Source organism: Octopus sinensis, linkage group LG27, assembly GCF_006345805.1.
Source record: "Octopus sinensis linkage group LG27, ASM634580v1, whole genome shotgun sequence".
Classification (NCBI taxonomy): Eukaryota; Metazoa; Mollusca; class Cephalopoda; order Octopoda; family Octopodidae; genus Octopus; species Octopus sinensis.
The window spans coordinates 15,595,671-15,623,526 of record NC_043023.1 but is presented as its reverse complement, the minus strand read 5'-3'; the positions used below and the strand labels follow the sequence as shown (position 1 = coordinate 15,623,526).

General features: G+C 35.2%; 1 protein-coding gene across 1 annotated transcript; it reads left to right on the top strand.

Annotated features, from left to right (window-relative positions):
* Positions 1 to 588: 588 nt before the first annotated feature.
* LOC115225248 (zinc finger protein 665-like) lies at positions 589 to 25,911 on the top strand (the record flags this gene model as incomplete). The annotated part of the gene is made up of 6 exons (XM_036513901.1): positions 589 to 1,098; positions 18,153 to 18,155; positions 19,022 to 19,054; positions 19,124 to 19,796; positions 20,049 to 20,124; positions 25,811 to 25,911. Coding segments are annotated over 5 exons (1,275 nt in total), but the record flags the coding sequence as incomplete, so codon positions are not given.
* Between the last annotated feature and the right edge of the window lie 1,945 nt (positions 25,912 to 27,856).

Below are 27,856 nucleotides of genomic sequence, written 5' to 3'. Positions count from 1 at the left end.
ATTTCTTTGGAATTAATACGAACGTTTGTTTTCTTCATTGCCAGTATTTTACATTCTGTTTGAATTTGGAAAAATCTGTGAAGGTCTTTGTATTATCTTCAGATATTCGAGAAGATCAGATTTGCTGTAAATATAGCAGTAGAAGTATTTGAATCAACAAAGACATTTATAAAGAAGAAAAGAAAAATATATTTTGGGGTCGTATACTGCAGAAGAATAATGAATCCACCGGAGATGACAAGAGAAAGAGAAAAATTATCAGACCAATGTGATATCTGTAAAAAGACTTTTTCTAATACAGCAAATCTCACTGTTCACAAGTGTATTGATCCAAGTGGAAAGCAATATCGCTGTGATATCTGTGGTAAATCATTCTCTAAAAAAGATCATCTTACTCATCACAAATACATTCATACAGGAGAGAAACCATAACAATGTGGTATTTGTGGTAAATCATTCTCTAATAGGAGTAGCCTTACTCATCACAAATACATTCATACAGGAGAGAAACCGTATCACTGTGACATCTGTGGTAAATCATTCTCTCAAAGAAATCACCTTGATTCTCACAAATACACTCATACAGGAGAGAAACCATATAAATGTGATATTTGTGGTAAATCATTCTCTCAAAAAGGTAGCCTGACTTCTCACAAATACATTCACACAGGAGAGGAACCATATCACTGTGATATCTGTGATAAATCCTTTTCATTTAAAAGTCATTTAATTACTCACAAACTTACACATACAGGTGAGAAGCCATATCACTGCAATATTTGTGGTAAATCATTCCCTCATAAGATTAGCCTTACTTATCACAAATCAATTCATACAGGAGAGAAACCATATCACTGCAATATCTGTGGTAAATCCTTTGTAGTGAGAAGTAATTTAACTGTTCATGAACTTACTCACACTAATGAAAGGCCATATCAGTGTGATATCTGTGGTATATCATTCTCTGGAAAAAGTAACCTTAATAGACACAAATACATTCATACAGGAGAGAAACGATATCACTGTGATATCTGTGGTAAATCATTCTCTCGTAAAAGTAATTTTAATAGACACAAATACATTCATACAGGAGAGAAATCATAGCACTGTGATATCTGCAGTAAATCATTCTGTGTAAGAAAATATTTGATTAATCATAAGTCCACTCATAAAGGAGACAAACTATAACTCAGGAACATACTATATATACTCATAAATGTATTTATACAAGAGAGAAGCCCTTTCACTGTAAGAGGTGTGGTAAATCATTCATTGTGGAACAATATTTAACTAATTACAAATACATTCATACAGGAGAGAAAGCATAGCACTGTAATATCTGCAGTAAATCATTCTGCGTAAGAAAATATTTTTATCACAAATCCACTTAGATTGGGGAGATATTGTATCACTGTGATCATCATCATCATCGTTTAGCGTCCGCTTTCCATGCTAGCATGCGTTGGACGGTTCAACTGGGGTCTGGGAAGCCAGAAGGCTGCACCAGGCTCCAGTCTGATCTGGCAATGTTTCTACAGCTGGATGCCCTTCTTAACGCCAACCACTCCGTGATTGTAGTGGATGCTTTTTACGTGCCACCGGCAAAGGTGCCAGACGGGGCTGGCAAACGTCCACGTTCGGATGGTTCTCTTATGTGCCACCGGCCTTGGTATCACAGCTTCAAATTCCATTGATGTTGATCGATTATGATTTTGATTTTTGGTTTTGATATCTGTAGTAAATCATTCTCTTAGGATTATGCTGTTTAACTAATTTTAAATGCATTCATACAGGAGAGAAGACATATTGCTGTGTTATCTGTGCAAAATCATTCTCTTAACGTAATTTAACTAAACCTGTATTTATTGATATTGATCAATAACAATACCAGTGATAAAATGGGGAATAAAATACAGCAATTGTATTACTTTTTTTGAGACAAATAAATTTTTTACATTTTCCTCATTTGCATCAACTCATTAATTATGATGTGTGTGGTTTTCATTCAAACAATTTTAATTACATTAATTTGCTGTTTTCTTGTGGATATGTTATTCCGACACCATTGTATCACATTCCAGTTCCCAACGATGATCAGTTGTTCTCTGCTGGACATGCTTAGGCTATCCCACAATCTCCAGCCTATAATCAAATGAACAATATGTGTCCATAGCTTGTACTGGGTACACTACATGGAGTTTCTCCTGACATCTTTTCTACATGCCGAGCAGGGCCATCTCTCTGACAAGATCTGTCTTTGGTCTTTGCTAAATTTACTGTATAGTTTTTCAATCCAGATCTTGCTTCCATACCTGATATTTGGGATCTTTTCCTTTTGAACGGCGCTTTTCAACACAATTTCTAGTTAACTAAACACTTTTAAACTTCGTATACTATTAGAATTTGTTTATAAAACATCATTTTTTCTTGGCTTTAATTGAGAAAATTCTGTAGGTTGTAAGATATTTTGGCAATTTTAACCAATCACTGCTCTCCATTTAGGTAAATAACATTCTGTGCATAATGAATATGTCCCTCCTTTAAGAAACAGATTGGGTTTATTTACATTTTTGAAGAAAAAAAAGATACCATTGCCCCACCCCGACCCTAAATCTAAAAGAGATTGAAATGCAATAGATCGATACTAGGGCCATAATTATGGATGACAATTTCATACGACACCGCTACAGAAAGTGGGATTTTTTTCTAGCGGTGACAAATGAAAATATCACCCATTATTTTGGCCCTAGTATCGATCTATTGCATTTCAATCTATTTTAGAGTTAGGGTTAGGGGTGTGGGAAGGGTATCTTTTTTTCTTCACAAATGTAAATAAACCCAATCTGTTTCTTAAAGGAGGGACATATTCATACAGCACGGAATGTTTACCTAAATAGACTCCAGTGATTGGTTAAAATTGCCAAAATACTCGAATTTTCTGACGAAATATCTTACAAACAATAGGATTTTCTCAATAAAGTCAAGAAAAATTGATGTTTTATAAACACATTCTACCAGTATACGAAGTTTAAAAGTGTTTAGTTAACTAGAAATTATGTTACAAAGTGCCGTTCAAAAGGAAAAGATCCGAAATTTGTTCTCTAATTTTGGTAGGGATTCAGCAATAATAACAAGGTCATCAGCTTGGAAGAGATCCCAAGGGCAGCCAATCTTAAATTCCTCTGTTATTGCTTGCAGGACTATGATAAACAAGAGTGGGGTGAAAAACGATCCTTGGTGGACTCCTATTTTGACACTAAAATTCATGCTATACTCATTGGTGACATTTACCTTACTGACAGCATCCCTATACATAGCTTTTGCATGTCTCACCAACCACTCATCTCTCCCTAAACGACGATGCTGTGGTGATCTCATTCTTGCTCACAACATCATAAGCAGAAAGTGTAACCTCTCGAAAGAGCTGTTCTTCACTCCTGCTCCAGAACGTCCACTGCGGGGTCACTACAAAAAGCTCTATTTACGACAATTTCATCTCAATCAAAGGAGAGGGGCTTTCTCAGTCCGGGTTGCGGATCCGTGGAGTAAGCTGCTGGATGAGATAGTGAAGATGCCGACGACCACTCGGTTCAAAGACCCTCTTGACCACAAAAGGCTGAACTCTGTATGACCACTCTCCCTGTACATAACTCCATGTCCCCCTACATGGCCTTGCTTTTTGCTTTTTGAGCCAAAAAACTTAGCTTCTCTATTGCTCACCAAATAATAGAGTAGGGGACTCTGTCAAAAGCTTTCTCCATGTCAACAAAATCCAAATGCAAAGATATATCTTTGACCAAGTACTTCTGCTTTTGCCTCACCAGGAAGATAGCATCGCTGGTGCTTCTACTTGATACAATTCTACACCTTGATCCATGGAACTTATATTGATATTTGAGGAGACCTATTGAGTCAAGTACATTAACATCAAAAAATCAATTGAAATTGTAGTTGTGATATCTGTGCCAGTGGCAAGTAAAAAGCACCATCCGAACATGGCTGATGCCAGCACCACCTTGACTGGCTTCCATGCCGGTAAAAAGCACAACTGATCGTGGCCGGCATTATGTAGGAATTTAAGATTGGCTGCCCTTGGGATCTCTTCCAAGCGGATGACCTTGTTATTATTGCTGAATCCCTACCACAATTAGGGAACAAATTTCAGGTATGGAAGCAAGATCTGGATTGAAAGACCATAGACAGATCCTGTCAGGGAGATGGCCCTGCTCGGCATGGAGAAAAAGGCATCCAGCTGTAGAAACACTGCCAGATCAGACTGGAGCCTGGTGCAGCCATCTGGCTTCCCAGACCCCGGTCAAACAGTCCAACCCATGCCATCAAGGTAAGCAGACATTAAACGATGATGATGATGCAGAAACGTTAGCAGGCCGGGCGAAATGCTTAGCGGTATTTCGTCTATATATATATGTATATATGTAGCTATATCAAACTCCATTCTTCACGAAGTGCCACATATTGGAGGAGGTTCTTCGTAATAACAGTGTAGCACAAAACGGCAGTGCATCAGCATGGCCACAGCTCTGAGCTGAAACAAGAAGAAAAAAAAAATAGTACCAAACAGATAATCAACATTTTTAATGAAGACATTCTCCTTGCGTGCTTTCACTTGAAATGTGACGTATCCCCACATTTCGCCTATGAAATTAATTTGTCACCCATCATGCTACAAAGAAATTTTGCTGTTTTTATCAACATAGGCGTAGGAGTGGCTGTATGGTAAGTAGCTTACTTATGAACCATAAGGTTCCAGGTTCAGTCCCACTACGTGGCACATTGGTCAAGTGTCTTCTACTATAGCCTCGGGCCGACCAAAGCCTTGTGAGTGGATTTGGTAGACGGAAACTGAAAGAAGCCCGTCGTGTATATATATATATGCGTGTGTTTGTCCCCCTACCATTGCATGACAACCGATGCTGGTGTGTTTATGTCCCTGTTACTTAGCAGTTCGGCAAAAGAGACCAATAGAATAAGTACTGGGTTTACAAAAGAATAAGTCCTGGGGTCAAGTTGCTCGATTAAAGGCGGTGCTCCAGCATGGCCGTGGTCAGATGACTGAAACGAGTAAAGAGTATAGGCGCAGGAGTGGCTGTGTGGTATGTAGCTTGCTTATGAACCATAAGGTTCCGGGTTCAGTCCCACTACGTGGCACATTGGTCAAGTGTCTTCTACTATAGCACCGGGCCGACCAAAGCCTTGTGAGTGGATTTGGTAGACGGAAACTGAAAGAAGTCCATCATATATATGTGTGTGTATAAGTTTGTGTCTGTGTTTCTCCCCCCAACATCGCTTGACGACCAATACTGGTGTGTTTACGTCCCCATAACATAGCGCTTCAGCATAAGTGACCGATAAATATGTTCTGGTGTTGCTTCGTTAAATGAAACCTACGAGCTGATACTTCAGCCTGGTCGCAGTATAATTATACAGAATTTAAATGAAACACACATATACGCACACGTTTCTGTGTACTGAAACATGTGCTTGTGTATTTATGTACGTACGTACTTATCTGAATACGTACATAAGGAAAGGGAAAAGTTCTTCAGTTCTATATTTAAGAGATGAGGAATTATGTACATTATTTACATTTGACGGATAAGTGTTCGATTCCAGACAGTGACCTGGATAATAATAAGAAGAAGAATGTAAATAATTCCTCACCTCTTAAATATAGAACTGAAGAACTTTTCCCTTTCCATATTTCTTCCTGTCCTACAGTTATTCGGCGCCCCCCTCTGATGTTGGTAGTAAGAGACAAACACCTTATACACACTGCAACGTTGTTAGCGCTAGGGAGACCATACCAAAGTTGACCAGGAATATGAGGGAAGGGAGAAAGTAGGAAGGAAAGATGGATGGATGGACGTGTACGTGTCTAGAGAAGTACCTACATACGTAAATACACAAACACATGTTTCAGTACACAGAAACGTGTGCGTATATGTGTGTTTCATTTAAATTCTGTATAATTATACTGCGACCAGGCTGAAGTATCAGCTCGAAGGATTCATTTAACAAAGCAACACCAGAACATATTTTTAATTTGGTAGTTATACTGTTGCACATATAATAAATATGGATACATGGAAGAAAATAGGGAAACCTATCTATTTTACATGTTTCAGGCATTTGACAGTGGCCATGCTGGAGCACCGCCTTTATTTGAGAAATAGACCCAGGACTTATTGTTTGTAAGCCTAGTACTTATTCTATCGGTCACTTTTGCTGAACCGCTAAGTTATGGTGGACGTAAACACACCAGCATCAATTGCCAAGCGATGTTTGGGGGATAAACATATACACACACACACACACATATATACAAGGGACTTCTTTCAGTTTCTGTCTACCAAATCCACTCACAAGGCTTTGGTCGGCCCGAGGCTATAGTAGAAGACACTTGTCCAAAGTGCCACACACTGAGACTGAACCTGGGACCATGTGGTTCGTAAGCAAGCTACTTACCACACAGCCACTCCTACGCCTATATGTACACATTACACAAGATATTGTTTGCTTATTTCTCTGTTGTCTGTATTAAAGAAATATTTTCAAATTATTTCACTTTAATAGAATTTATTATTTCTTTAGCTTGTATTAAATAATTTTGACTTCATAACCCATTAAAATAATTGCATTATCTTTTTAACTTATCTCTCTGCTTTTATGTATTATGTTGGGTGTGTAGGCATGTATAAATATATATATAGAGAGAGATTTTAAAAGTGTCCCATATATATGATTTTCTAATTTGGCAACCCTATCCAAACGTGTCCCTTATGAGCTTATACAATTGATGATACAGCATAGAATTCACACTTGATCAATGTATGATAAAAGTTACACATTTCTCCAAACTGATCTACAATAAATGTTTGTTTTGAAGTTATATAATTTGTTGATATTATTTAATATAGAAAATACTTGGTGTTAGATGCTAAGATACAGTGATGAGAGATAAACGAAGGGATAAGTTTGTTCATTAAATGCTAACGATTGTGGTTATCTAGTGAATATGCGATGGAGCCATTGAGTAGATGGTAACCATGTGAGAAAAGGAGTGTGAAGGAAATATATTTCCCAGTCACTGATGAAATGTTAAAATAAGACAATGGTAGGAAATTCTCAAGAGAGCTGAACAGCGGAAGGTCTTTGGAGAGGAAACCCTACTCAGGCAAGATCCAGAGGTAATGCGTTGACATATAAGGTTAATTGAAGGAAAAGCTTGTAACATCAGATGAACATATTTTGCAACCACGTCTCAAAGCAAAATAAGGCAAACACATGCACTTGCGGGTGTGTATGTGTGTGACCTGAGTCAATGCATGTCTAGAAGTCAGGAGTCAACGCAAGGGTGGCACAAAATTAGAATGTTCCGCTTTATATTAGGGATAAGCCAGAAGTCCCTGACTGCTATGTCATCTGGAAGTTTATAGGAAGCTTCTAAAATATTTATGAAGGTCGAGGGAGATTACTCTCTTTAAATCTCATTTTCATTTTGGTTTCCTGTCTGACCGCCAGGGGACACTCAGGTTTTAGTTATACAAGGCGGTGAGCTGGCAGAAATGTTAGCACGCTGGGCGAAATGCGTAGCTGTATTTCATCTGCCGTAATCTTCTGAGTTCAAATTCCGCCGAGGTCGACTTTGCTCTTCATCTTTTCGGGGTCGATATAACGGACTTAATCCGTGCGTCGGTCCTTTGGGTGTTTAGCCCCTTGTGGGTTATAAAGAAATAAGTTATGCAAGATTCCCTTGATTGTGTCAAGAATGATGAAAATTTGTGTGGGCCTCTGAGCAGGTATTGCCCTGATTTTGGCAAAATCTGATGCAGATTCTCTGCTAAACTTTCTCTATGATGCTCAATTTGACAATCACACACTACACACCTTCCTTCCAAGCTTTGCTGCAAACAGCAGAAGAGAGCTAAAATGTTAACACTTAGTGTGAAAGCACAGCAGAGTTTAGAGTCAATCTTTCCCAAGTGGCTTCACTCTGTATCTTAGCTTCGTTGCTATAGCAACAGTCCGCATGTATGTATGTATGTACGTATGTATATATGTATGCCATTGTTCAGTTTTATTTCTTCAATTTCAAGCAATCAATGACATTTATTGAGGTGAAAACATTCTGTGGCGTATGAACATGTCCCTCTTTTAAGAAACAGATTGGGTTTATTTACATTTGTGAAGAAAAAAAATACCCTTCTCCCACCCCTAACCCTAAAAGAGATTGAAATGCAATAGATTGATACTAGGGTCATAATAATGGGTGACCATTTCATATGACACCGCTAGAAAAACTGCCGTTCAAACCGAAAAGATCCAATACATTTCTAAATATCTGAGAGATTTATGCAGTAGTGGTACAATAAAGATACCCTTCCCCCACCCCTAACCCTAACCAAACCTAACCCTAAAATAGATTGAAATGCAAAGATCGATACTAGGGTTATAATTATTGGTGACATTTTCATTTGACACCATTAGAAAAAAATCCCATTTTCTGTAAAAATGATGTTTTATAAACACATTCTACCAGTATACGAAGTTTAAAAGTGTTTAGTTAACTAGAAATTGTGTTGACATCTGCCATTCAAAAGGAAAAGATCAGCGCAAACTTGTACGAAGTACAGACATCTGCGTGTTAATATACATCTCAGGAAAAACAGCCTTCTCATATTCAATAAGATTGGTGGCACCCTGGTAGTACATATCATTGTGGAAAACGTAAAACCACCTATAATTGTTATATATATATTAATTACCAGAGTGACCCACGACTTGACTGGTTACAGGCGCTGAGTACTATTTACGAAAAGTGGTCCCGCTGCACACCATCGCGCTAGGTAGTTGTGACTAGTCAATCCTTCGACTACCTAGCGCGAGTGCACGTATGCAAATTAATAGATGCGTACATGTGCAAAGCACGTACTGTAAATCCTTGAGTATAATCCACATTTTTTCCCCAAACATTTAAAGGTCAAATCCCAGGTACGGATTATACACGAGGTTAAAAATGAAAATATTTTCTAAGCAATGTCCAAGTCTCTCTTTGCTCTCCGGCAATGTTTATTCAGACGCATTTTGTGATGTCGGGTGTGAAAATACCTTAAGCTAAGCCTGAAAGTAATGAAGTCATAAAAGAATCAACCATGACTTGCAGTAAGTAACATTTATTAAACATTATTGCTGTTATTTCTTTATTTTCTGCAAACAAAATGCACAAAAAAGCTACACGTTTGCATTATATTATATATACAATAATAATAAAGGATGTTATACAGACCTCCTTCACTCAGGGTAGAGAAGGGGTGCGTATTATACACAAGGTTTAGGTTTTACTGTTATTTCTTTATTTTCTGCAAACAAAATACACAAAAAGGCTACACGTTTGCATTGTTATATATACAATAATAAGAAAGGATGTTACCATATACATTTTTACAAACCAAGGATGTTATGTAGACCTCCTTGACTCAGGTTAGAGAAAGGGTGCATATTATACACAAGGTTTAGGTTTTTCAGAGGTACAGCCCCCTAAAAATTACCCTGAGTATTAGACTCAAGGGCGGACTACACTCAAAGAATTTTGGTATGTATTTAAAGGCTGTATATCAAATAATTTTTTTTATTTTAAAACAAGGTAAATAATTTTTTCACACAAAGTAAATAATTATTAACTAATTAGGGAGAGAGTCAGTTTAGATGAGATGCAGTTTGGGTTCATGCCAGGGAAAAGCACCACTGATGCTATATATTTCTGGTAAGACAGACGCAGGAGAAATACCTGATCTTTTTCTTTTGAACGGCGGTTTTCAACACAATTTCTAGTTAACTAAACACTTTAAAACTTCGTTTACTGGTAGAATGTGTCAAAATAAAACATTTTTTTCTCTTGGCTTTCTTGAGAAAATTGTAATTTGTAAGTTTAATGCAGTTTAATTTTTAGAATTTTAACCAATCAATGGCCTCTAATGAGCTAAAATCATTTGCTGCGTCTAAAACTGAGACAACATCACCCTAACCCTAAATTCTAGCCTTTCCTTTTTTTTTTTTCTCAAATGTTAAATTAATTTAAGGATAACAATTACGAAAAAAAAAACAAAAGGCTAAAACGAAAGCAAAAACCCAACAAAAACAAAATAAATAATTTTAGACAAACGCGAAACGATTAAATTAATTTAAGAATTAAGAAAAAAAAAAATGAAAGGCACAAATTTAGGGTTAGGGTTAGTGACAGGATGTTGCCTCAGTTTTAGACGCAGCAAATAATTTTACCTCAATAGAAGGCATAGCATTGGTTAAAATTCGAAAAATTAAACTACATTAAACTTACAAATTACAATTTTCTCAAGAAAGCCAAAAGAAAAAAATGTTTATTTTGATACATTCTACCAGTATACGAAGTTTAAAAGTGTTTGGTTAACTAGAAATATTGTTAAAAACTGCCGTTCAAAAGGAAAAGATCTGACTTAGTGTAATTTACTGCAGATATTACAGTGCTATGGTTTCTCTCCTGTATGAATGTTTTTATGAGAGGTTAAAGAGCGCAAGCAAGACAATGATTTACCACAAATATCACACTCATATAGTTTCTCTCCAGTATGAATGGATTTGTGATAAGTAAGGCTATGCTTCCGGGAGAATGATTTACCACAAATACGACATTGATATGGTTTCTCTCCTGTATGAATGTGTTTGTGAAAATCAAGGTGACTTTTTTGAGAGAATGATTTACCACAAATACGACATTGATATGGTTTCTCTCCTGTATGAATGTGTTTGTGAAAATCAAGGTGACTTTTTTGAGAGAATGATTTACCACAAATACGACATTGATATGGTTTCTCTCCTGTATGAATGAATTTGTGTCTAGTTAAGTCACCTAACTGGGAGAATGATATACCACAAATATCACAGGGATGTGGTTTCTCCCCTGTATGACTGACTTTGTGATAAGTAAGGCTATGCTTATAGGAGAATGATTTACCACAAATATCACAGTGATATGGTTTCTCACCTGTATGGATGAATTTGTGATTAGTAAGGTGAATTTTTTGAGAGAATGATTTACCACAAATATCACACTGATATAGTTTCTCACCTGTATGAATGGATTTGTGAGAATTAAGGTTACTTTTTTGAGGGAATGATTTACCACAAATATGACACTGATATGGTTTCTCACCTGTGTGAATGTATTTGTGATAAGTAAGGCTACTCTTATGGGAGAATGATTTACCACAAATATCACAGTGATATGGTTTCTCTCCTGTATGACTGTATTTGTGTTTAGTTAAGTCACCTAACTGGGAGAATGATATACCACAAATCTCACACTGATGTGGTTTCTCCCCTGTATGAATGTATTTGTGATAGGTAAGGCTCTGCTTATGGGAGAATGATTTACCACAAATACGACATTCATATGGTTTCTCACCTGTATGAATGAATTTGTGAGTAGTTAAATTATATTTTAATGCAAAATATTTACCACAGATGTCACAGTGATAAGGTTTCTCTCCTGTATGAATGGATTTGTGAGAGGTAAGGCTACTGATATGAGAGAATGATTTACCACAAATATCACACTGATATGGTTTCTCACCTGTATGACTGTATTTGTGTCTAGTTAGGTCACCTAACTGGGAGAATGATATACCACATATATAACAGGGATGTGGTTTCTCCCCTGTATGACTGACTTTGTGATAAGTAAGGCTATGCTTATAGGGGAATGATTTACCACAAATATCACAGTGATATGGTTTCTCACCTGTATGAATGAATTTGTGATTAGTAAGGTGAATTTTTTGAGAGAATGTTTTACCACAAATATCACACTGATATGGTTTCTCACCTGTATGAATGAATTTGTGAGTAGTTAAATTATATTTTAATGCAAAAGATTTACCACAGATGTCACAGTGATATGGTTTCTCTCCTGTATGAGTGGATTTGTGTCTAGTAAGGTGACTTTTATCAGAGAATGATTTACCACAAATATCACAGTGATATGGTTTCTCACCTGTATGACTGTATTTGTGAGAGGTAAGGTTACTTTTCTGAGAGAATGATTTACCACAGACATCACAGTGATATGGCTTCCTACCTGCATGAATGAATTTGTGAACAGTGAGATTTCCCTTACTAGAAAAAGTCTTTTTACAGATATCACATTGGTATGATAATTTTTCTCTTTCTTTTGTCATCTCGTGAGGATTCAATATTGTTCTAAAGTATACAAGCACAACATATAATTTTGCTTCCTTTTTTATATATTTCTATTGCTTATATTTCCAGCAGTTCCGATCTTCATCAATATCTGAAGATGATACAAACACCTTTGCAGCAGATATCTCCCGCTCCAAACAGAATGTGAAATACTTTAGCAAATATTCCAGGCAATGATGGAAACAAATGTTGCCATTAATTCAGAAGAAATATCTCACAGTTTTCCACCATAGACAAATCGTATAAACAGAGTTATGTCAAATATTTGTAACATCTTCCATTAGATGATCAATATTCATGAAGTATCACTAACATTTCACCTCCTGAAATGACACAGAAACAGAACATATAGGAAAGACTTAAAAAGCAGAGATTCAACTATTAAAAAGAATATAACTACATCTTCATAATGTTAAACTGTGGATATTATCCTTTAATTTGTCTTTGAAATTTATTTATGGTAATTTATAATATGGTAACCCTTTTGTTACCATATTTCTTTTGAGATTCAGTGTGTTTCTTTCAATTATTTTAAATATAATAAAGAATTTAGTAAACTAACTCAGTTATCATTCAACTAGTGTTAGGAACATAAATTGGAACTAAGGTTTGGTGGAAGATTTTAATTCAAAACTTATGAAAACAAGACATTTTACCACAGAGCTAGAGCCAGTTTTGGCCGGGTTAGTAACAAAATGGGGTTGTCTTTGAAATTTATTTTGTTATTAAAATTATATGATACTACCTTGTGTAATGTCTACATATACACGGACTTCAGTTCCTCTTCCTTCAGATATTATGTAAAACATTATCCCTTTAGTGTTCAGATTATTCTGTTAAATGTAATTCTTTTTCACTCAAATTGTTTTGAATTAATCATGCATTATCTTATAGCTTTGAGGTTTCAATGATGTGATTGTTTATTTCTAGAATGTCAATGTAGGTTAGGTGTGAGAGGCCAGATACCGCCAGTTTGAATATAAAACATGCAGAATATCTGGGCCTGATATGGCTGGTTTAAACAATAAAGGGTTCAACTATAGGATATTGGACAATAATATGATAAGTGACTACTGTTTAACCCTAGGTTATCCCTGACTGAGCAGATCTATTATTAATGAAATTAGGTAATGTTCATGATTGTAACAACTTCTGTAACAGATCAAACATAAACTAGAATTTAGTGAACCAACCCATCATGACTTTTCTTCTCGTAACTTTATTAATAATAAAAACAAACTGCACTCACATATGTTGAAGGTGTGGTCACTAATTTAGAGAAAGTGTTCTGTGAATTGACGTATGAAGAGTAGAGCCAGGACAGAATGGCGATCCTTCGGTATAGGTACACACGTGACTTTGTTTACATTTCTGAACCCTAACAGAAACCCTTTTCTCCCACCCCTAACCCTAACAGAAACACTCATCACCATCATTGTTCGTCCGTGGTCGAGACAATGGAATTTACCATGCTACGCCAGACTTCACAGTCCATCATGGCATGACGTAGGTCCTGTTGCTGGATGCCTGTATCCCTGGAGATTACATCAGGGTAGGAGAGTGTGCGCCCTCTGGTATTGCGAGTAGATGGCTTCCAGAGGAGGAGAGTAGAAATTACCTCTTTTTCAGCTCTACAACAATGTCCAGCACACTGGACTCTCCTACCTTTCACAAGAGATGACACAGGTGGTAGTTTCCCATATATTTGCATTTACAGAAACCCTAACCCCCCCCCCCCACTATAAAAAAAAACTTTTTTGAAATGTATCCAGTACTTCCGGAAGTACACCGGTACTTATACCGTAAGATCGCCTTTCTTTTTAAAACAAAGTAAATAAAACACAAACACACATGTACTACTAGCGAAGACTGGACCCGGTACGCGCTAGCTAGTCGTAAGTAGTCGATCCTACAACGACTTGCGCGTATGCAAATGAGTTGATTTTACAGAATAAAATAAAAGAATTTTTTAAAGAAAGTAAACAAATTATTTCTTAGAACAATGTATATGATTTTTTTACACAAATCAAATAAAATGTGTGTGATATATTCTTTTAGTTTTCAGATTCTTTAGTAAATAATTTCTTTTTTTTTTTAAAACTAATTAAATAAAACAAAAACACAAAGTAAGGATCTACTAGTCACGACTAACAAGCGCGAGTGCGCACACCGGGACCACTCTTCTAGAGTAGTACCCATCGCCAGTTTATGACATTTGCCGATTCTGTCTACAAAAGGCTGTATCTGCTTTTTATCATAGTGCTATCACTGGCCACATGTTTCAGTTAGCTATTGATGTTTTATGATGTTGCAGATTATTTATTCTGAGAAGCTGAAATGGACAGAATTATTAACGTGTATCATTTTGAGAGAATAAACTGCAAATACAGATGTTTAGCAAATGATACATCTGTGATAAAACAACAAACAGCTTTGAATGGACACAACCAGCAAATGGATTATCTACCAAAATAATTGAAATTAAAAACCAGGTGCTTACTGGACAATAGAATTAATATCGATTTCAGACTAGTATTATTTAAAACTATCAATACTGTCTGGATTTTCCAATTAGCCAGATACATAGGCTTTTACTAAAAAGAAAATATGTATTACAACTTACCTCTGATGATAATTTAGTCGCTGTTTTATAAGAAATATTTTTAATTACACACTCGAACGAGCGGGAAATAATTACTGGAAGTTACATAGAAAAGCCGACACGGAAAGTCAACGAAACGAACTAACACTCCGGTTGTTGTGCGCTTCGTATTTACTCACTTTTGTCTGATGCTGAAATTAAGGTGGTAAACTGTTAATGTTTGTTTATAACTATAATAAGTTTTTGAAAATGTGAATTGGGCCAAGGTAACGAATAGCCACACCACCCGTTTTTGGCGGTTACGGTTACGGCGGAGTCACATAACATACTTAACTTCTTTATTTTCATACAAAGGATATAAACTCGTACAACTTATAGAACATTGCCATTTTATGAGATTTTGCTGGCAAATTTGAAATTAATGTAAACAATAGCGGTGTTGGTGGCAACAACGACATTCGGATCTTTTCCTTTTGAACGGCAGTTTTTTTACATAATTTCTATGTAACTAAAAAATTTAAAACTTCGTATACTGGTAGAATGTGTTTATAAAACATCTTTTTCTCATTTTTTACTTACATGGAAATTATTTTAAAAATTTACCGGTCAAAAGGAAAAGATCCCTAAATTGCCTCTCAAAGAAAATTATTTACTAGATATCACAGTCATATGGTCTCTCTCCTGTATGAATGTATTTGTGTCTAGTTAAGGTAGCTATCTAGGAGAATGATTTACCACAGATATCACAGTGATATTACTTTAAACTTGAATGAATATATTTGTGAACAGCGAGATTTCACTTATTAGAGAAAAACTTCCGTACTGGTATAGATATGTGGTCTACCAGTGTTAAATAGTATAGCCAGGGTTATATACCTTATCTTTCATATATTTCAGAGATGAAACACTTTGTACGTTATAAAGGAATTACAAAAACAGAAATAATACATTTCTAAATATCTCACAGAGATTTATGCAGTAGTGGTACGATAAAGTAGTTGTATACTGTCAACTTAATGTGACAGTCCCATGAAGGGAATCATACTACTGCTATTTAGCCCTAGGAAGCAGCAACGCTTCCTGTCGGCCTTGATACATTTCCTGTGTCCTTATGTTTGCAAGGAATTACACAAATAAGAAAAATTTAATCTTATATTATTTTATATGATAAAGAAATTACACAGATAATCAAGCCGATCCATTTTAACAATAGACATTTAGGGTTTTTCGTTTCGTTGACATACCGTGTCAGCTTTTCTATGTGTCTTCCAGTAATATTTCCCTCTCGTCCGAGTGTGTAATTAAAAATATTTCTTATAAAACAGCGACTAAATTATCATCAGAGGTAAGTTGTAATACATATTTTCTTTTTAGTAAAAGCCTATGTATCTGGCTAATTGGAAAATCCAGACAGTATTGATAGTTTTAAATAATACTAGTCTGAAATCGATATTAATTCTATTGTCCAGTGAAGCACCTGGTTTTTAATTTCAATTATTTTGGTAGATAATCCATTTGCTGGTTGTGTCCATTCAAAGCTGTTTGTTGTTTTATCACAGATTTGCTAAACATCTGTATTTGCTGTTTATTCTGTCAAAATGATACACGTTAATAATTCTGTCCATTTCAGCTTCTCAGAATAAATAATCTGCAACATCATAAAACATCAATAGCTAACTGAAACATGTGGCCAGTGATAGCACTATGATAAAAAGCAGATACAGCCTTTTGTAGACAGAATCGGCAAATGTCATAAACTGGCGATGGGTACTACTCTAGAAGAGTGGTCCCGGTGTGCGCACTCGCGCTTGTTAGTCGTGACTAGTAGATCCTTACTTTGTGTTTTTGTTTTGTTTACTTAGTTTAAAAAAAAAGGAAATTATTTACTAAAGAATATGAAAACTAAAAGAATATATCACACACATTTTATTTGATTTGTGTAAAAAAATCATATACATTGTTCTAAGAAATAATTTATTTACTTTCTTTAAAAAATTCTTTTATTTTATTCTGTAAAATCAACTCATTTGCATACGCGCAAGTCGTTGTAGGATCGACTACTTACGACTAGCTAGCGCGTACCGGGTCCACTCTTCGCTAGTAGTACATGTGTTTTTGTGTTTAATTTACTTTGTTTTAAAAAGAAAGGCGATCTTACGGTATAAGTACTGGATACATTTCAAAAAAGTGTTTTTTTATATGTGAGGGGGGGGGAGAAAAGGGTTTCTGTTATCTTCAGAAATGTAAACAAAGTCACGTGTGTACCTATTCCAAAGGATCGCCATTCTGTCCTGGCTCTAATCTTCATACGTCAATTCACAGAACACTTTCTCTAAATTAGTGACCACACCTTCAACATATGTGAGTGCAGTTTGTTTTTATTATTAATAAAGTTAGGAGAGGAAAAGTCATGATGGGTTGGTTCACTAAATTGTAGTTTATGTTTATGTTTGATCTGTTACAGAAGTTGTAACAATCATGAACATTACCTAATTTCATTAATAATAGATCTGCTCAGTCAGGGATAACCTAGGGTTAAACAGTAGTCACTTATCATATTATTGTCCAATATCCTATAGTTGAACCCTTTATTGTTTAAACCGGCCATATCAGGCCCAGATATTCTGCATGTTTTATATTCAAACTGGCGGTATCTGGCCTCTCACACCTAACCTACATTGACATTCTAGAAATAAACAATCACATCATTGAAACCTCAAAGCTATAAGATAATGCATGATTAATTCAAAGCAATTTGAGTGAAAAAGAATTACATTTAACAGAATAATCTGAACACTAAAGGGATAATGTTTTACATAATATCTGAAGGAAGAGGAACTGAAGTCCGTGTATATGTAGACATTACACAAGGTTGTATCATATAATTTTAATAACAAAATAAATTTCAAAGACCACACCCTTTTGTTACTAACCCGGCCAAAACCGGCTCTGGCTCTATGGTAAAATGTCTTGTCTTCATAAGTTTTGAATTAAAATCTTCCACCAAACCTTAGTTACAATTTATGTTCCTAACACTAGGTGAATGATAATTAAGTTAGTTTACTAAATTGTTTATTATATTTAAAATAATTGAAAGAAACACACTGAATCTCAAAAGAAATATGGTAACAAAAGTGTTACCATATTATAAATTACCATAAATAAATTTCAAAGACAAATTAAAGGATTATATCCACAGTTTATCATTATGAAGATGTAGTTATATTTTTTTTATAGTTGAATCTCTGCTTTTTGAGACTTTTCTATATCTTCTTCTGTTTCTGTGTCATTTCAGGAGGTGAAATGTTAGTGATACTTCATGAATATTGATCATCTAATGGAAGATGTTATAAATATTTGACATAACTCTGTTTATACGATTTGTCTATGGTGGAAAACTGTGAGATATTTCTTCTGAATTAATGGCAACATTTGTTTCCATCATTGCCTGGAATATTTGCTAAAGTATTTCACATTCTGTTTGGAGCGGGAGATATCTGCAAAGGTGTTTGTATCATCTTCAGATATTAATGAAGATCAGAACTGCTGGAAATATAAGCAATAGAAATATATAAAAAAGGAAGCAAAATTATATGTTGTGCTTGTATACTATAGAACAATAATGAATCCTCAAGAGATGGCAAAAGAAAGAGAAAAATTATCACACCAATGTGATATGTGTAAAAAACTTTTTCTAATAAGGGAAATCTCACTGTTCACAAATTCATTCATGCAGGTAGGAAACCATATCACTGTGATGTCTGTGGTAAATCATTCTCTCAGAAAAGTAACCTTACCTCTCACAAATCCATTCATACAGGAGAGAAACCATATCAGTGTGATATCTGTGGTAAATCATTCTCTCAAAGGAGTGGCCTTTCTTATCACAAATCTGTTCATACTGGAGAGAAACCAAATCAGTGTGATATCTGTGGTAAATCATTCTCTCAAAGGAGTGGCCTTTCTTATCACAAATCTGTTCATACTGGAGAGAAACCAAATCAGTGTGATATCTGTGGTAAATCATTCTCTCAGAAAAGTAGCCTTACCACTCACAAATACATTCATACAGGAGAGAAACCATATCATTGTGATATTTGTGGTAAATCTTTTTCAGTAAAATATAATTTAACTACTCACAAATTCATTCATACAGGTGAGAAACCATATCACTGTGATATTTGTGGTAAATCATTCTCTCAAAAAAGTCACCTTACTTATCACAAATCCATTCATACAGGAGAGAACCCACATGACTGTGATATATCTCAGAAGATAGGCCTTACTAAACACAAATACATTCATACAGGTGAGAAACCATATCACTGTGATGTCTGTGGAAAATCATTCTCCCGAAAAAGTCACCTTACTTCTCACAAATACATTCATACAGGAGAGAAACCATATCAGTGTTATATTTGTGGTAAATCATTCTCCCAGAAGCACAGCCTTACTACTCACATATCCATTCATACAGGGGAGAAACCATATCACTGTGATATCTGTGGAAAATCATTCTCTCAGAAAATTCACCTGACTTCTCACAAATACATTCATACAGGAGAAAGACTATATTGCTGTGATATTTGTGGTAAATCATTCTCTCAAAAGAGTGGCCTTATTTCTCACAAATTCATTCATACAGGAGAGAAACCATATCGATGTGATATTTGTGGTAAATCATTCTCTCAAAGAAATAGTCTTACTTACCACAAATTCAGTCATACAGGGGAGAAACCACATCCCTGTGATATATGTGGTATATCATTCTCCCAGTTAGGTGACTTAACTAGACACAAATACATTCATACAGGAGAGAAACCATATCAATGTCATATTTGTGGTAAATCATTCTCCCGTAAGCATAGTCTTACTTCTCACGAATTCGTTCATACAGGTGAGAAACCATATCACTGTGATATTTGTGGTAAATCATTCCCTCGAAAATGTAACCTTGATTCTCATAAATACATTCATACAGGAGAGAAACCTCATCAATGTGATGTCTGTGGAATGTCATTCTCTCATAAATGTAACCTTGATTCTCACAAACACATTCATACAGGAGAGAAACCATATCAATGTCGTGTGTGTGGTAAATCATTCTCCCATAAGCATAGCCTTACTTATCACAAATCCATTCATACTGGAGAGAAACTGTATGAGTGTGATATTTGTGGTAAATCATTGTCTTGCTTGCGCTCTTTAACCTCTCATAAAAACATTCATACAGGAGAGAAACCATAGCACTGTAATATCTGCAGTAAATTACACTAAGTCAGATCTTTTCCTTTTGAACGGCAGTTTTTAACAATATTTCTAGTTAACCAAACACTTTAAATCTTCGTATACTGGTAGAATGTATCAAAATAAAACATTTTTTTCTCTTGGCTTTCCTGAGTAAATTGTAATTTGTAAGTTTAACGTAGTTTATTTTTTGAATTTTAAACAATCCTATGCCCTCTATTGAGCTAAAATTATTTGCTGCGTCTAAAACTGAGACAACATCACCCTAACCCTAACCCTAAATTTTAGCCTTTTGTTTTTTTCTTTTATTGTTATCCTTAAATTAATTTAAGGATAACAATTAAGAAAAAAAAACGAAACGCTAAAATGAAAGCAAAAACTCAACCAATACAAAACGGTTAGGGTTAGGGTTGCGGGAAGGGTATCTTCTTTTCTTCGCAAATGTAAATGAACCCAATAAACATATTCATACAGCACGGTATGATTTGACTCCAAATGGACGTATTTGATTGGTAAAAATTGCCGAGATGCTCGATTTTAAAGTGGAAATGGGTTGACCGTAATCAGAATTCAATGTTGCATCGATAAACCAAAATTGAAAACGATCTAAGCAAAATTAATGATGGGGAGGGATCATTTTGCAAATGAGAAAGACTATACCAAAACATTTTAAATCTAGTAGCTATATCATCCGACTCTTTTGCTGCAGAACAAGGATCTTTTCTGTTTGACCGGCAGTCTTTTAAAATAATTTCCATGTAACTAAACACTTTTAAACTTCGTATACTGGTAGAATGTCTTTATAAAACATCTTTTTCTCTTGGCTTTATTGAGAAAATTCTATAGTTTGTAATATATTTGTTGTTTTTTATTTCTGCAATTTCAACCAATCAATGACGTCTATTGAGGTGAAAACATTCTGTGCCGTATGAATATGTCCCTCGTTTAAGAAACAGATTGGGTTTATTTACATTTGTGAAAAAAAAAAGATACCCCTAACCCTAAAACAGATTGAAATGCAATAGATTGATACTAGGGCCATAACTATGGGTGACAATTTCATATGATACCGCTAGAAAAAACTGCCGTTCAAACGGAAAACATTCGATGGGAGTAAGACACACGTGCCTGTTCCCCACACCCACCACTATCTGACAAGTCGTGTTGCTTTCTTTGACATTGTGGTTCGGTACGCGGAGGATGTAAAAGTAGCAATAAAAATGTCAGCTTCTAGCTTTGTATCATTTGTTATTATTTGGATTTTTTCTTACAATTCACATTTTCAAAAATTTACCACTTTACTTTTAGCATCAGACAAAAGTGTTATTAATACGGGAAGCACAACAACCGGATTCCTGATTCGTTTATTTGACGTTCCGTGTAGGCTTTTCGATGTGTCTTTTTCGCTAGATCGCTTATTTGTGTAATTAAAAATATTATAAAACACCGACTAATATATTATAAGAGGTAAGATGTAACACATATTTTCTTTTTAGTAAAAGCCTATGTATCTGGCTAATTGGAAACAGCAGGCAGTTTTGAAAGTTTTAAATACTGCTTGTCTGAAATCGATATTAATTCTATTGTCCAGTAAACTTCGTAAATTATGCCTAGAAAATCTGGATTTTACTTGTGGCCATGAAAAAGCACCAGATTTTTAATTACAATTATTTTAATAAATACTTCCTTATTTTAGTAGATATTTCAGTGTTTTCATTTCAAGTTTTAATTTGGAAAACTGACAGTTCATTCTATTAATAAACTGGTATAATTTTAGTAAAAAATAAAATTAAGAAGTGATTTTGTTATGGTTATCTGGATTGCTATAACCTTTAGAATAATACCTATCCAAACCGATTTTGGCCGTTTTCTTTTAACTTAAAAACCACGGGAGGGTCCTTTTCGGTTAAAATAAAACAAGTAAATATTTTCAGAGGAAAAGGTGAACAATTCAAGGGATGTTTTGCTGGTGTTTCTAGCAGAACCCAAACCACCCTCCCTTTTCACTCTCACATGTATTTTCTTTTTTCTACTTGTTTCAGTCATTTTGACTGCGGCCATGCTGGAGCACTGCCTTTAATCGAGCAACTCTATCCCAGGACTTACTCTTTGTAAGCCCAGTTCCTATTGTATCGGTCTCTTTTGCTGAACTGCTAAGTGACGGGAACATAAACACACCAGCTTCGGTTGTCAAGCGATGTTGGGGGGACAAACACAGACACACAAACATATACACACACATACATATATAGGACAGGCTTCTTTCAGTTTCCGTCTACCAAATTCACTCAAAAGGCATTGGTCGGCCCGAGGATATAGCAGAAGACACTTGCCCAAGGTGCCACGCAATGGGACTGAACCCGGAACCATGTGGTTGGTAAACAAGCTACTTACCATACAGCCACTCCTGCGTGTTGATGTTTTTTTAAAAATATTTTTCTCCTATTATATTTCATGGAATGACTAGCAGAGATACCCGGCGTTGCTCAGTATTAAAATGTCATAGTTTGTGTATATATATATTACAGTTATGTTGAAACAGGTGATATAGGAAAGTGCAGCATTGATGACAAAACATTTGTGGAGTAAAAGATGGGCTAATTGAACTAAGCGACTTGTCATTTGTCCGAGTATTCCTTGCCCTAACCAGTCGTGGAAAATTGGGGGTGGAGTGTTTGTGGTTTTTGAATGCACCAAAAAGCTGTCAGTGGATATGTTTACCTTTGTGGAAGTTGGTCCTGCATCTAACATGACCCATTGTCTGAAGTTTTGACACCTCCTGTGGGTTTATTGTCCTACATCACTCATGAAGTAAATTTTGAGTACCTGTGACACATAAAAGCACCAACCGACTGTGGCCATTTGCCAGCCTCCTCTGGCCGGTGGCACATAAAAAGCACCCACTATACTCATGGAGTGGTTGGCATTAGGAAGGGCATCCAGCTGTAGAAACACTGCCAGATCAGACTGGAGCCTGGTGCAGCCTCGTGGTTTCCCAGATCCCGGTCAAACCGTCCAACCAATGCTAGCATGGAAAACAGACGTTAAACGATGATGAAGATGTGGTTGGTTGTTCATTTGTGGGTAACAGGGAACCATTGAGGTGACAGACTTGCCCTTCGACTGTAAATGTCAGTGTAAATCCATGTTCAACTATCTCCTTATATGCACCAATTAATGTCATTTGTGATGCAGGATTGTCTGATATTGTTCAGGAAATCCTTTGACTGGATGGAAGTACCTTCCAGAAGAGGTTGAGAAGGAGCTGGTAGTGCTGGCAATATTACCTTTCTGCCTGGGCATTGCATGCCATTAGTTTCATTTGGAAATTTTAAAGCTTTACAGAAACAACGATTTGAGTTTAGCACACTAATTTGGCCAAAATTATCATTTTCATAAAAATGGGATGGATTATATCTGAATATAGCTCCAGGATTTGTGAAGAACGCATTTATACATAGTCTGTTTGTGAGAGCTATTCTATTGGACCACTGTCTAATCATTAAAATGTTTTAATGGCTAAGCATTAAATGCTGCAGCATGTGTTTGCTGATCTTGCAAAAGTCTCATCTCCCTTCTGTATTGAGACTCCATCTGACGTGCTGCGGCTTGCCTTTGCTCATCTTGAGAAAGTCCCATCTTGCTTCTGTCTTAAGAAGCAAGATGGAAATATTGTCCAATGATATGTAATTTAATGTTTTACATAATATCCGAAGGTAGAGGAGCTGAAGTCTGTGTATATGTAGACATTACACAAGGTTGTATCATGATTTTAATAACAGAATATATTTCAAAGACAACTTAAAGGATTATATCCACAGTTTATGATTATGAAAATGTAATTATATTTTCTATTGTTGAATCTCTGCTTTTTAAGTCTTTCCTATATCTTCTACTGTTTCTGTGCCATTTCAGAATATGAGATGTTAGTGGTATAAAGGAGTTTTTACATCAGATACATCAGGAATATTGATCATCACCTGAAGACTAATGGAAGATGTTATAAATAATATATAGAACCACGTTTATATAATTTATCTTTGGTGAAGAACTGTGAAAAATTCCATCTGAATTAATAGCAACATTTGTTTCCATCATTGCCTGGAATATTTGCTAAAGTATTTCCCATTCAGTCTGAACTTGGAAAAATCTGCAAAGGTGTTTCTATTACCTTTAGCTATTGACAAAGACCAGACTTGTGGAAAATATAACTAGAGAAGTATTTGAATCAACAAAGGAATATATAAGAAGAACAGGAAAATATATTTTGTGTTTGTATACTATAGAACAATAATGAATCCTCAAGAGATGACAAAAGAAAGAGAAAAATTATCACATTAATGTGATATCTGTATAAAGACTTTTTCGGTTAATATAGGGCGTAACAAATATCAGAAAATCAAAAAAAAAATGTGTGTAATAGGTGTAAAACAACTTCCTATGAACGAATATGAAAAAAAAAATTCGCGCACGCGAAAGGGGGGTGGGGGAGAGGCCTCGGAAAATTCACATCGGGAAGTTCCGAAAGCGTCTGAGGGGCTGACCCGGGCACCAAAACAAAAAAAAATAGTGTAATATGTGTAAAACAACTTGCTCTAAGCGAATATGACAAAAAAAAAATGCGCTCTCGAGAAAGAGGGGTGGGGGAGAGGCCTCGGAATATTTAATTCGGGAATTTCCGAAAGCGTCTGAACTGGGCACAAAAACAAAAACAAAAACAGCGTAATAGGTGTAAAACAACTTGCTCTAAACGACTATCATGAAAAAAATGCGCGCTCGCGAAAGGGGGGTGGGGGAGAGGCTTCGGAAATTTCACATCTTCAGTCCACGGCCTTTAAACTAAGAAAAAATAGTGTAATTGGTGTAAAACTACTTGTTCTAAACGAGTATCAAGAACACACACTCACACATGAATCATAAACTCCGTATTTCGCAAAAAAAAAAAATAAAGAGAAGAAATTCTGGAAAAAGTGAAGAAATGTTGGATCTCATTCCTTGGTTAAAGCTATTTTAAACATTAAATTTATGCTTTTCTTTGAAATAGTTCAGATATATGCAATTCTTCTCACTTATTAAGATGCATTTATCAGAAAAAAAGAGACAGAAAAAATTATTATTTTGTGTCAATCCTTCCCTAATTATCCTTTATTAATTAGTTTTGGCGTGTATTTTTTTCCCAAATTTATTTTTTCACCTTTACAACACTGTTTAGTAAAGCAATTAATTATCTTTATAATTTGCATATTTGACTTATTAATCAAAATTCTCTACATGTAATATATACTAAGTAATGCATCCTTCATTTATGTGTTCCGTTCTGTATTATGCATGCGTGACTGTTTGTATGTAAGTGTGTTTAACTGTGCACATGAATGTGAATATTAAAGAACATATTTATTTACTATGATTGTTATTTTCAGAACAAATAAATCTTTTGGCTGTTATGTTATTGATGTTATTATTATTGCTAGTTAAAGGGTGGTGACTTGGCTGAATATTTTGAGTCTTGTAGTATGTAGTTGTGTTAGTCAATATTCTGAGTTCAAATCCAACTCATTTCTTTATCATCATTATCGATGGACCACTCAAAGATGTATGTATACATTATCATTTTCGTAACATAATTTCTGTAGTATTTCAAGATGTTTCTGACACGTATTTTGATTCACATGGCGGAGATCTATAGCACTGTAATATCTGCAGTAATTCATTCTAAGTCGGATCTTTTCCTTTTGAATGGCAGTTTTTAACAAAATTCCTAGTTAACTAAACACTTTAAAACTTCGTATACTGGTAGAATGTATCAAAATAAAACATTTTTTTCTTTTGGCTTTCTTGAGAAAATTGTAATTTGTTTGTTTAATGTAGTTTAATTTTTCGAATTTTAACCAATCCTATGCCCTCTATTGAGCTAAAATCATTTGTTGCGTCTAAAACTGAGGCAACATCCTGTCACTAACCCTAACCCTAAATTTGTGCCTTTCATTTTTTTTTTCTTAATTGTTAAATTAATTTAATCGTTTCGCGTGTGTCTAAAATTATTCATTTTGTTTTTGTTGAGTTTTTTCTTTTGTTTTAGCCTTTCATTTCTTTTTTCTTAATTATTATCCATAAATTAATTTAACATTTGAGAAAAAAAAACCGAAAGGCTAAAATTTAGGGTTAGGGTTAGGGTGATGTTGTCTCAGATTTAGACGCAGCAAATGATTTAGCTCATTAGAGGCCATTGATTGGTTAAAATTCGAAAAAATTAAACTACGTGAAACTTACAAATTGCAATTTTCTAAAGAAAGCCAAGAGAAAAAAATGTTTTATTTTGACACATTCTACCAGTATACGAAGTTTAAAAGTGTTTAGTTAACTAGAAATTGTGTTGAAAACTGCCGTTCAAAAGAAAAAGATCAGGTATTTCTCCTGCATCTGTCTTACCAGAAATATATAGCATCAGTGGTGCATGAAGCCAAACTGCATCTCATCTAAACTGACTCTCTCCCTAATTAGTTGATAATTATTTATTTGTTTGAAAAAATTATTTACCTTGTTTTAAAAAAAAAATTATTTGATATACAGCCTTTAAATACATATAATAAATCTTTGAGTGTAGTCCGCTCTTGAGTTTAATACTCAGGGGAGTTTTTAGGGGGCTGTACCTCTGAAAAACCTAAACCATGTATGTAATATGCACCCCTTCTCTAACCTGAGTCAAGGAGGTCTATATAACATCCTTGTTTGTAAAAATGTATATGGTAACCTCCTTTCTTATTATTGTATATATAATATAATGCAAATTGTAGCTTTTTTGTGCATTTTGTTTGCAGAAAATAAAGAAATAACAGTAATAATGTTTAATAAATGTTGCTTACTGCAAGTTATGGATGATTCTTTTATGACTTCATTGCTTTCAGGCTTAGCTTGAGGTATTTTCACGCCCGACATCACAAAATGCGTCTGAATAAACATTGCCAGACAGCAAAGAGAGACTCGGACATTGCTTAGAAAATATTTTCATTTTTAACCTTGTATATAATCCGCACCTGGGATTTTGACCTTTAAATTTGGGGGGTAAAATGAGAATTATACTCGAGGATTTATAGTACGTGCTTTGCGCATGCACGCATCTATTAATTTGCATACGTGCAATCGCGCTTGGTAGTCGTAGGATTGACTAGTCACAACTAGCTAGCGGGATGGCGCGCAGTGTGACCACTTTTTGTAAATAGTACTCAGCGTCTGTAACCAGTCAAGTCGTGGGTCACTCTGGTAATTAATATATATATAACAATTATAGGTGGTTTTACGTTTTCCACAATGATATGTACTACCAGGGTGCCACCAAGCTTATTGATTATGAGAAGGCTGTTTTTCCTGAGATGTATATTAACACGCAGATGTCTGTACTTCGTACAAGTTTGCGCGGATCTTTTCCTTTTGAACAGCATATGTCAACACAATTTCTAGTTAACTAAACACTTTTAAACTTCGTATACTGGTAGAATGTGTTTATAAAACATCATTTTTTCTTGGATTTATTGAGAAAATTCTATAGTTTGTAACATATTTCCACTTTAAAATCGAGCATTTCGGCAATTTTAACCAATCAAATACGTCCATTTGGAGTCAAAACATACCGTGCTGTATGAATATGTCCCTTGTTTAAGAAACAGAGTGGGTTTATTTACATTTGCAAAGAAAAATAGATACCCTTAACCCTAAAATAGATTGAAATGCAAAGATCAATACTAGGGTTATAAT